General features: G+C 43.6%; 1 protein-coding gene across 2 annotated transcripts in view; it reads right to left on the bottom strand.

Annotated features, from left to right (window-relative positions):
- Positions 1-202: 202 nt before the first annotated feature.
- Positions 203-11,617, bottom strand: part of LOC146371459 (bromo adjacent homology domain-containing 1 protein) — a 28,027-nt gene continuing 16,612 nt past the window's right edge. For both annotated transcript variants that reach the window (XM_084952800.1, XM_084952801.1), the window contains exons 2-7: positions 8,816-10,609; positions 7,379-7,737; positions 6,945-7,104; positions 6,721-6,800; positions 5,046-5,137; positions 203-4,794 (exon numbers count right to left, since the gene is read on the bottom strand). In XM_084952800.1, coding sequence (XP_084808926.1) covers positions 4,605-4,794; positions 5,046-5,137; positions 6,721-6,800; positions 6,945-7,104; positions 7,379-7,737; positions 8,816-10,589 — 2,655 coding nt within the window. In that variant the 5' untranslated portion in view covers positions 10,590-10,609 and the 3' untranslated portion in view covers positions 203-4,604. The remainder of the gene's footprint in view (positions 4,795-5,045; positions 5,138-6,720; positions 6,801-6,944; positions 7,105-7,378; positions 7,738-8,815; positions 10,610-11,617) is intronic.

Genomic DNA, 11,617 nt, shown 5'->3' with positions numbered 1-11,617 from the left:
TGCAGTGAACTAATCTAACGTCCTCTAAGGTTTGCACACAGGCAAAATTAGATAACCTTGAAGAGAAACACATAATCCTGTAATGGTAGGAATCTAACCCAAATAAACTTTCAAGATGACCTTTACACCTGTCAGGTGACCGCAATTAACCTGCAATTAGTTTACAAATTAAAAGCTCTGAAATAAAAACACAAACACAGAATTTTCACAAAGGACTTAAAATTTATAAATATTCTCTGAATCGAACATTAAATCAGTCGGGATGTTATAGAATTCTTCAGAAAAACAAACAAACAAAAAAAATTCCAAGAGATTTTTCAGAGAGCAAAACAAAGTGACAATAATCTGATACACACATTGCTTCTCTACTCCAAAAATATCTAGACCTTTCACTATAATTTGTAACCCCCCCACCCAAAATATACGCCAACAATAAGCATCAATACAGACCACACAGAAAGCAGAATCTCAGGGGTTGCTCTGGGTACTTTTCTTTCTGTGGACACGCTTCCTGTGAGGCATCAGCACAGGTTACTCAGTGTGTGACCCCGCCACTGTGGACGCCATGTACAAACTTCCTGCCCTGCCTTGTTGCCATGTTAAAGAAGGATGCGACTGTGCCTGTGGGGTGCTTGGAGGAAATTCACTTGAGTAGATAGCTACACACAATCTGGCTGGAAAACGTGGGGCAGCCTCCTTGCTGAGCTTTCTTGATCTAATTTTCCAGGAAGTCTCTGCATCTCTCCTAGTACTCAAAAAAATGGGGGCAGGAAAAGAAGGAAAAGCTGCTGAAAGGGTTTAGGATGTGGCCTTGTGACTCCTCTACATGCTTCTCCAACACCTGATTCATGCCCTCTAGGGGCCAAATATGTAACAGCACATCTGGGAGAAGGGCAAGAGTGGTCATCTGATGCAGGAGGGAGAAACTTCATTTAATCTACTCATTGATTATAACAAACCCCTGACTGCCATCTGTGCCCATCAGAAACCCTGATAGCTTACTTAAGTAAGGAACTGTGTGAAAATGATTAGTGTTAGCAGATGCTAAGATTCACTTTTAACATATATTTTATTAAAAATAATATCCTCTAAAGGCAATGGCAATAGGATCCCCTCACTACATCTAAACAGTACTTCTATAGCAAACAAAACTGAGAGAACACAGACACCTTTTTAAGTAAAGTGTACAGTTTGTGGGTTTGATCATGATTGTAAACATCTGTCCTGCCAAATACATGAATACTAATGCTAATGCTTCCCCTACCTAATAATTTTCACACAGTGCCTAATTCCTGACCTTCAGTGAGTTTTGTTTCAGAGGATGAAAACTGGTCCCACTTCAGCATCCGAGGGGGATCTTCTCCTTGAAACCCAGGGGGCATTCTGTCCTGTCTCGGGTGTCCCATCAGTCTCTCCCCTAATAGGACCAATCAATAAAAGCTCAGGTGACCACGTTGCCACATTCTCCCACACGGCATGTGACCTGGAAGAGTTGCCCCCCCCAATTCTTGAGGTCAGGTTGGACTTTTTTCTTTCCAGCATGTAAAGACGGGAATTCTGATAAAACACGAGCCCGTGTTTTCATGTGAGCGCTTTCTCTCCTGTCTGCTCGCGTGAGCTTCACTGTGGTCTCCACCCAATTAAAAATGATATAATTTAAAGAAAAAAAAATCTAAATAATATTTATATTGTTACAAATGAACAGAAATCTTTTCTATCCTGGAGCACAAAGAAAACAGGATATAGTTCATCAATTAGACACAGTATTTCCAAATAAGTTAAAATTAAATCTTAATATGTTTTACTAGATTTAAATATTTTTTTCTTACTTTAAATATAATCATTACAGATCTTGCAAAAATACTACACTGTGCATTGGCTGTCTGTTTAAAGAGTGCCCGGTGCTTCCTGGATTCAAATATCTACACTTCATTAGAAGTTGGCTGGATGGGAGATTTCCATTGGCCTATTATCTCCAACCTCAGGTCATACATCAGTCCCCATTAATTTTTTTTTTTTTCCCCCCATTTGGTCAAATTTCAATTAACATTTCATTGTTTTTGAAACTCACCTGAAATAAACAGAAAAATAATGCATATCCTCTTGATTAGTTACGTTCATTTTCCAAAAATAGCAAGTCTAAAAATATACTGCATACACCATCTTAGGAAACTGACATAATAAAATATCCCTAATAAAGAGAAATCGTAAAGTAGGAGAATATATCTATTTATATTACCTCTTTGAAGAATCTGGGGATTAATAGAAATAATAACAACTTAAAAGCAAAAACCTCCCAATAATCAGGATTTGATTTTTGTCTTGGGTCACGATTCGTGTGGCTCAAATAGAGAAAAAAAGTTCAGGATGGCTTTAGTGTGTCAAAACTTTTGCAGGCTTTACCCAACGTTGAAGGACGGGGCGTTTGCTGCGTGGGAAAGCAGCTGGTTACTCTTGATGCCGTTAAAGGTACACGATCACGCACTCCGCCACCACTCACAAGTCAAAAAAAAACACTTGCGAGGTTAAGGCGATAGAAGAGTGTGGTCAGAAACCCGCCACAACTTACAAGTATCAAAATAGCCCACCTGCCCCTCCAAACCTCCACCCAAACGCCCTCCAGCTTGGTGCTACGTCTGCCCGCACAGTGGGTCAGGCCTCCATCCAGATGCCTATTTGAACTCTAATCACATTGACAGTGTGGATACATACATGTATATATATACTGTATAATTATATAGGTACATTAGAGCTGACTGACAAATCGGATGGAATGACTCGAGCGATATCCCATGATTCAACATGTCGAGCATCGGGTTATATGACAAACACGCTGGCTGGCTGACTTGACTCCTCTACTGGTTAAGTAATAGAAATACACAGTTTGCACTGACAAAAGCAGCCACGACATCCTCACGGTTTCCTTCTACAAAGGTACAAAAAAGACACACACACACACACACACACACACAAAGAAATGATATACAGTGAGCCCCACCCCACCCGGCATCAATATTAAGTAGCTGGAAGTTGAACGCATGTGTTGTAGTAATTAAGGAATGGATTAGTGCAATAGAACAAGGAGGTGAGGACTAGAAGCGCTGACGGAGAGGAGTGAGGGTGGAGACGGGAATTCTGGCTTGCGTGAGACATCCTTTGGTTTATCTTGGCAGAGAGGGGGTATTGAGCTGTATCGGCGATCAGAAAAACAATCGGGAGCTAATGTCATCCGCCTTTCTTTTGGAGAGAGGGTGCACAAATGCCAAGCGCATCACATCTAAGCTGACAAATTCATGCTTTTCTCTTTGCCGAGCGAACAGCCAACGAAACTTTTTGCTGTAAAAATGTACAAAAGATGTTCTCCACTATTTTCAGACCTTTTACTGTTTGTAAGAGAGCCACGTAGACTGAACCAAACCCTACTTCCAAGGACTGCAGGTGCACCCTGTTCTACCGCTTCAGTGTTTGATGTGGCGAGACGTAGCTGCCTGAAGCTCTCCCTGCAAGTCATAAGGCAAGTCACAGGAGTAAATGTGAAAAAGTATACACGACAACCACCAAAAACCCATAAGGGAGCCTCTTCTTCAAGTAGCTGAGATTACAGTTTGCTTCGACATCTTTCACCACGTGTGTTTATTTTTTTACTGGTTCGAATCTATCGCGAGACATTTTAGTGTCACTGGTCCGTACTAAACAAAGTTAAAAGAGCCCTGCTCTAGTTTGCTCGAGTCTAGTAGGGAAAGGACTGTCTCACGAACCCCGTTCAGGTGCAATCATTTTAGTTTTGCGCAGCTCATCACTTGAGATGAAAAGGTTTCGGTCAGTGTCAGGAGAAGAGAAGGAAGCTCCGCTTTCTCTAAAGCTGCTTGTTTTGGTTTTGATTGCCTGAAAGCTTCCTTAAAAAAACAAAACAAAAAAAACATCACACATGGCGACAGTTATCCATTCACCCTGGAGTCACACTTGCTCTCCATTCTCTCTGACACGCACGCGCAGAGTCACGCGGGTTCGAAATCGGGAGAAATGAGACGACACTCTCTATTAGCTGCTCCTTCACTCTCGCTGCTTGAGCACCGTTAACGCCGAGCGGACAGCGCAGGCCTGTGTTCCCCGGCAGCGCCTCTGTGCCGGACCATCCCTGAGCCACTGGCTTACAAATGGAACAAACATGATTGTTGTGCTAAGACGCTTGAGGGGAAACACAGTCCTGACAGCAGCCCAGCTCGGCCTGGCGTTCAGCAATTCTGGCAGGGAAGCGATTGGAGGCTGAAACCTCAGAGTGTGGTGGAAGCTTTTAAAAATTAAAAAAAAATCTGATCTGAAGAATGAATTATCACTCCTTTCTCTTCCAAAACCAAAACCAGAAAACATTGGTGCTCTGTCTACCACGTTCCAGCTAAAGGGATCTGTGCTTCTTATTGGCCCAATAGACGACCTCACCCCATCACCACCCCCTTCCCTCTGATTGTGAGGTGCTCACTGGATAAAAACAAAACAAAACAAAAAAAGTCCCTCAGCCCCCTTCACTCCCTCTTCTTTGTGCGGGATGGGGCGGTGCTTCATTGACGATTAATTCAAAAGGTGCAACAGCCCTCCACCCTCCTCTACTGCAGATTCTTCAAGATGCGACCGTAACGAAAATCGTAGACGTGCCGGCAAAGATACACCAACTCGGGGTCGACGTCTGTGGGCACACAGCGGTGGGAAGGAGGGGCAAAGTCGGGGCGGCAGGGCACCATACTGGCACTGCCAGGCGGGGCACCTTCAGCACGCCGCTTCACCAAGGCACAAAATCTAGGAAGGGAGAGGAAAATTAATTAAAAGGCAACTTTCCTGCTTCTCTGCCTTCATTTTCTTCTTTTCACAAAGGTTATCACGGTAAGTGTTCATGTTCCTGCAACAAATTCATTAACAGTTGTAGTGTCACCAGTGTGTGATTTAAAAAAAACTTCCACGTGTCGTCAAAGCTGAGCTGTTCATTTCAAACTTCAAACCTTGTGAAAAGACTTTTTCTGCTAGCAACAATTACCGTGTTCGTTACTTACCTACAGTACTGGGCTAGTGGGAGAACATAGCATCTGTCTTCTATGCAGGCCACGCTGTTTTCATCCTGATGCCGAGAGGCGAAAATCTCATTCTGAAATCAACAGTAGGTGTGAAGAGTCACATCTCTGTTAAGCGTTTCCTGTTGTGCTCGGCGAATAATGACGAAATTACACTTTTGTACTAAGAGCACAGTGGGAACTATAATTGTTCATGAGCAACAGGATTTTGCCTTTTTGTTTCTACCTTATGTACTGCCAAAGACAAACAAAATCCTGCTCTATTCAACACGTGCCATTGTAAAAAGAACATTTCTAGAAGTAAAATCGTTTATCTTTCCTGTTCTTGGCTTGTGCACGTCTGAGGTCAGAGAGATATCATTTTTGGGCTTTGTGGTCAGACTGAAGAGCAAACCAACTAGCCACAGTTTCAGGGCAGAGCAGCGACAGGCCGTTTTGTTCGCCTCCTCATTGCACATAATTTTCTTACACATGTTGCACGAAGATACCGCATAATATTTCTGATGTAGCACAAACTGTTCCATCGATAAAAACTGCATTATCTTTAAACAAAGTGACAAAAATTAAATAAAGAATAAATTTCATGGCTGCAGTGGTGTGCAAAAGTCTTGGGTCACCCTTCAAGAAGAGACAGACTTTCTTATCATTTTTCTAAGGATCTTTCAAAGTTTTTCTTTGCTTTTTCACTCACTTTCAGTCCAGTCCTTGTACCTGACCATTTTCAGTAAATGATTAAGGTTTTTTTGTTTGTTCACACTGACCTGTGAATGATTCAAGCATAAAAAAAGACAGCTAACTCAAGGGATGAGCCTGTCTCGAGTCTGCACATAGCAGACAACTTAGAGAAGCACCAATTTTAACATTAGGCACTCTTTTACTAACAGCCTGCTGCAAAAAAAACATCATTTGTTTCAATTTCTTTAGCCGAATCAAAAGACGCCAAAGATAAGACAGCTGTAAAACTGTATTTTTGCACCAACAAGATTATCCCCAAAGAGCTGGAAAAAGACCAGACTCAGGACCCGAGAGATACATCTGGCCCTTCGGTTTTGGGGATCTTGTCATAAATGATGGAATTATGAACAGAAATCTACCATACAATACTATCTGGATTGGTAACTGTTTCTTTTTTCCATGACAATGATCCCAAACACACTGCTAATGCAGTAAAATCATACACAGTGGAACACTGTCAGTCATGGATTGGCCTCCCCAGAGCCCAGAGCTAAACATTACTGAAGCAGAATACAGAAAATAAAATCAGCCAACATCCAAAGAAGAGCTTTGAATGTCCTTCAAGAAACCTGAACTATTATCCTTGCAAATATTTCAATAAACTGCTGCACCAATGTCCCATTTTCTTAGCTTAATATATAGAAACGAATTGTGGCTCAAGACTTTTGCACAGTGCTATACTTTATATATTTTGACTTCATCTATTCTTACACACAACACATAAGCGCACACACACACTTCATGGTGTCATTTTTTTCCTTAGAGGATACTGATTACGTAATCCTTCGCTAATGGAATAAATCAAATAAAGTGTTTTTATTTGATGAATGTTGATTGTACCTTCTCTTGTCTAACATACACACAGATCTGTGCTGTTACTGTTTGTCTGCACAAACATCTTGGCTCCAAATCTCTGCCTCACCTCACAGTGTGTGCTGGGATCTCTGCCTCCCTGTGTGTGCTCAGGTCGGTAGTACCAGAAAAGACTCATCATCAGCTCTCCTGAGGGATCACATTAAGACACACACACACACACACACACAGAGGTAAACAATCTTGGCCATATGTTCCTCAGGTCATCCATCAATACACATGCACCACTGTATCGCATCATAATCTCCCCCCTTCTCCTGATCTTTTTTTTACCTGTTTTGGGGTCCTCCCACAGCGCTGATATCTTGGCAACATATGGGAGGGATTTCTTCCTGGGGCCTGATCGTAGCAGCACAGAGTCTCTCACACGTATCACTTCACCGTCCCTCTCGACTCCTTCGTAACATTGCCGCAGGGCCGTCTCATCCTCTCCCTGAGACACACACGAGCGTGCAAACACAATAAGGAAAGATATAATTCTCATTATAAAGACAAAAAGGAATCTGTCACACAAAGCTGTATGGTCAAAACACAATTATCTTTTCCCTCAAGAGACAATTTCTTTGTCCTTGTGGAAGGCAGTGGTGTTGATGCTAAGGTTTCCACTGGTCAGGTATTTGGAATAGAGAAGGTTTTCCTTCGTTCAAGAAGCTCTCTAATATGCTGATCATCTTCATCGTACAGAGATGGACTCTCAAAAAACCTACCGCGATGAAGACCTCCCTCTCTGTGGGCATTCCAACAGGTAGCCAGCCATTAGTGGCACGTCTGCGGCTGACCCTCTTTTGTTTGGTGCTGCTGAGGCTTGGCACAGATGGCGACTCCTTTGTCGATAGCTGTGCGCGGCCCACGGACAGAGAGTCACCGGAGGGCTTGGTGCTCTTTGGGCACTCCTTGGCTAGCTTTAGCCTAGCCTGGGGCTGGTCTCGTCCAGACAGGTGGTTCAGTAGGTGGGGTTTAGTCTGCGTGGAAGTGGGCACGCTGGACAGAGGGCAGCTGGACATGGGCATGGTGGGGGGAACCAGAAGGGAAGGGTTGTGATCACCCTGAGGGGAGGGGTAACCCTCTGAAACAAAAAGGTGACAGTAACAATAAGCAAAGGAACTTCTGAACACCATCAAATGGTAGATGACACAGCTGGCTACTTACCTTTAGCATAAGCCACATGAACCTTAAATTATATATACACACACATAATTTAAGGTTCATGTGGCTCATGCTAGATAGATAGATATATACAGTGGAACCCCGACTTACGAATACCCCGTTTCACGAAAAATTCAAGTTACGAAGGCACTGAACGGCAATATTTCTGCCCGTGTTACGGCAAAATGCCCGAGTAACGAAATCCGCTGGCTCTGATTGGCTGAGCCTACAATGCCCACAATGCCTTCCGAATCATGTGACAACCCCTCGGCTTCTGTACTAGCGCTTCGCTGTTTCACTTGAATGACGTATTGTTGTTCTAGTTAGCAATTAGCCTATAGCCTATCGTTCAGCATCGCCTCACTCAAAACGCGCAATGGGTTCTTCGACTTACGAAAATTTTCGACTTACGAAAGATCCTCAGGAACGAATTAATTTCGTAAGTCGGGGTTCCACTGTATATAGATATATATTTTTTTAATTTTTATTTTTTCTGCTTAAAAGTAACCTGCTTCTTTTATCAGTCTAGCTACGTACATTACACATGACACATGACACATTGTAACCGAAAACTTTACAATAAGCCTAAAGCTCCTTAGCCACACACATCTAAAGCAGTTACCTCATTCTGCAGGCAATTTAAAAGCTCGTGGCAAAAGACAAAAAAGGACTACATAAAACAGAAAGGCTCCACTTGCTTGATTTCACAATTGGCTTGAGGCATATCATTTATCAACAAAGGACTCTTCAGAGTCTTTAAGTAATAGCTTTATGTCTAACTATTGGAATAAAGGTTTCTTTTATAATACTGGCAAGGAAGGCTAAAAAACAGCTAAATCAAAGAAGTGTTATCACAAAAGAACTTGCCATCATTGTGAGCAAATCCTCAAGTGGCCTCAGAAAACCACTTAAGACGGTGATAATTAATAATCAGCAATTAATACTGAACATTTATGAAACAAGACCAAATCTTGGGGCATGGGGGTCAATCCACTCACCTGTTTTGATATTGTGCGTGCATCCACTGCATCCTGTGCTAAAAGAGCAACCCCTGCTGGTGACAGGAGCCATCGCTCTGTAGGTATACCCACTAATCCCGCAGGCGTCACCGTAACAGGGTGAAGCCACAGAATTGCAGTAGGCGGGGTGGGCTAGTCCCGATGGATGTGACACCTGCTGCCCCAGCAGCTTGGAGCCGCTCATTCGGCTAGGGCACAAACTAGATGGGGGCAAGTTCAGAGGTCGCGGGGCCATGGTGGCTGAAGTTGTTCCAGTGTGTGTGGGGTGGGCGATGTGTACGTAATAGCTGGAGAAGCAATGGTCGGCGGTGCAGAGGCAGGGGTGAGGGCTCAGGGTGAGCGCTGTGTGTGGTAGGGAATGTGTCAGCGATGGTGAGGTTACTAGGCACTCGCGCTTCACAGGGCTCATGGCTGAGTTAAGTGGCTGATCGTCTGATTCTCCATAGGGTTGCTGGCCTAAAAAGAAGGCCAAGCCGTGACAGTAGTCCATTGAGCGCTCTGCAGGAAAGCAGTAGTACGGGCTCAGCTCAGTCTCCAGCTGTTCCTCTTTCACTTTCTTCAGTGGGTATGCTAGCATACTGCGTGACTGGTAGCCCGGTTTTGTCAGTCGATGGGTGCAGCCACCCGTTTCCCACTCCACCTTTGGCTCAAAGCCTGCCTTCTTGCAAGCTGTGCAGCCACTGTGCAGGGGAGGGATCTTTTTCCCCTTCTGCTTTTGTGTGCGTCCCTTGTGCTGAAGTTTGGCCCTCGAGTGCGACTTTTGGGTTGGGCCCACGACGGGAGCCTTGCAGTCTGAAGTAACAGTAGCAGTGGGTGCAGCCTTTGCTCTTTGCTTACTGGTGGCAGAGGAACTGGTTAACTTCAGCAGGGCTGCGGCATTAAGTCCAGCCAACCGTCTGGGTGCAGGAGCGTCAAGGCACTCCTGACTCATCCCCAAACTTTCATCCCCTCGGCTAACTTTGGCCCTCTTGGCAGGCTTAGAGCTTTGGTACGCTTCAAGTTCATGAGATGTGGAGCCTTTAGTGTTGGTCCCTCGCAAAGCCTTAAGACCGCCGCAGACACCACCTCTCACTGGATCTGCATCCAGGAAAGCCCCTGCATTTATGGGTTCCTCCTGTCTCTTGGCCTGTTTGGCTGCTGGTTGGGGATCAGTGGCTCTTTCTAGTAGCAGGCTGTTTACCGCCTCAGCATTGAGAGAAGCCAGTCTCCGCTTGCGTGGCTGAAAGACTCCCAACCGAATACTCTTGCTATAACTTCCACTGCATGATTTTAATTTGTTTTTTGGTGACGACTTCTCCTCTTTTCCGTCACTGCTTTTCCTTTTTTTGGACTTGGATTTGTGAGATAATCGTCTGCGGCCATCCTTTCCTTTACTTTCCTTAGACCTCTGCTTTTCACGAATGTTTTCCTCCAGTCGGGTCAGGAGGACATGGCAGCTGAGTCCTTCACTTTCTGAATTCCCAGCCCTCCCTCGCAAAGGGTACATTTTCCTGTCCCGTTTCTTGACGTGCCTCCGGTCCACCTTTCTTTTCTGCTCTGATCTTTCTGTTCTTTCCCTCTTGTCATTCATCCTCTTGGCCATGTTTCTGTCTTTTTTGGTGACCTCGCTTATCTTCTTTGTCCTGCCAAATCGCAGTGTGCGCTCGGGCCAGGTGCCGCCCATGGCACCACCATGTGGCCAAAGGCAGCTGTTGTCCCACCACTCTGGACTTTGGTTGTGCCCAAGGGAACCCTTCTGCCTTGCGTGAGTCATCACATGCTTGTCTATGTGGCCTAGAGAGAAGAGATGAACAAGTGGTCAAAACTCCACTTTTGTGCTGATTTTCTACTCTTACACAACAGATCTCAACCAATCCCTGGCCTTGACTCAGTAAGGGTTAGTCGTAGGGTGTCGTAGTATTTTAACCACTTTCTAAACAAGAATATATTTTAAACAAAGTCTTATAAAGTATTGTGCAAGTCTTAAGCCTTTCCTCTGTTATATTATGCAGGGGAATTGGAAATAGGTGAAACAATTTATACGAACATGAACAAATCTGGTACAAACACCTTTATTCTTCAACATAACCTAAACTCTCTTAGGCAAGCTTTCTTATGATTTCTTCAGACTTCTTCTTGAAGGACATTCAAAACTCTTGTTTGGCTGTGTTCCATGTGCTTTTCAATCCAGGTATGCTTTAACTTCACTGGCAGTGTGTTTGGGATCAGTGTCATGCTGAAAAAAAGCCATTTCCAATCAGATGCTTTCCAGATGGTATTGCATGGTGGCTTCAAATCTGATGATACTTCTTCTACATTCATAATTCCTTTTGAAAATTTTGACAAAATTCCCCAAACCACTGGCTGAAATTCAGCCCCAAACCATGACAGAGACTCCACTGTGTACTGATGGCTGTAGACACCAGAGTTATTATAGTTTGTATTTTCTAATTAGGTTTGATTTTTATTTAGTTTTGATTTTTGCTTTTAATTCGGTTTAGTTTCAGCTAGTTCCCAAAGTGAGTTTCCTCATTTGAGTTTAATTTTCGTTGTGTTACAATGTTTCGTTTTAGCTTAGTTTCTATTAGTTTCAGTGTTAATTTTAGTGTTATTATTATTGTATTGAGGGTATATGGTAAAGGCAAGATTTAGGAAACTCAGAAACAGTATTATATTAAAAACACTGAATAAAAACAAGCCTCACAGTCTTCGCAGAAATCCAAAGTTGCAATAAATACATCCATCAAAGCCTCATAAGGCAAGTTTTGATTAAAGCTTTACCAACCTAACAAATACCAAAAC

This window comes from Perissodus microlepis, chromosome 15, assembly GCF_051167445.1.
Source record: "Perissodus microlepis isolate ML-2025 ecotype Zambia chromosome 15, ASM5116744v1, whole genome shotgun sequence".
NCBI classification, from domain to species: Eukaryota; Metazoa; Chordata; class Actinopteri; order Cichliformes; family Cichlidae; genus Perissodus; species Perissodus microlepis.
This window is presented reverse-complemented; position numbering and strand designations above follow the sequence as displayed.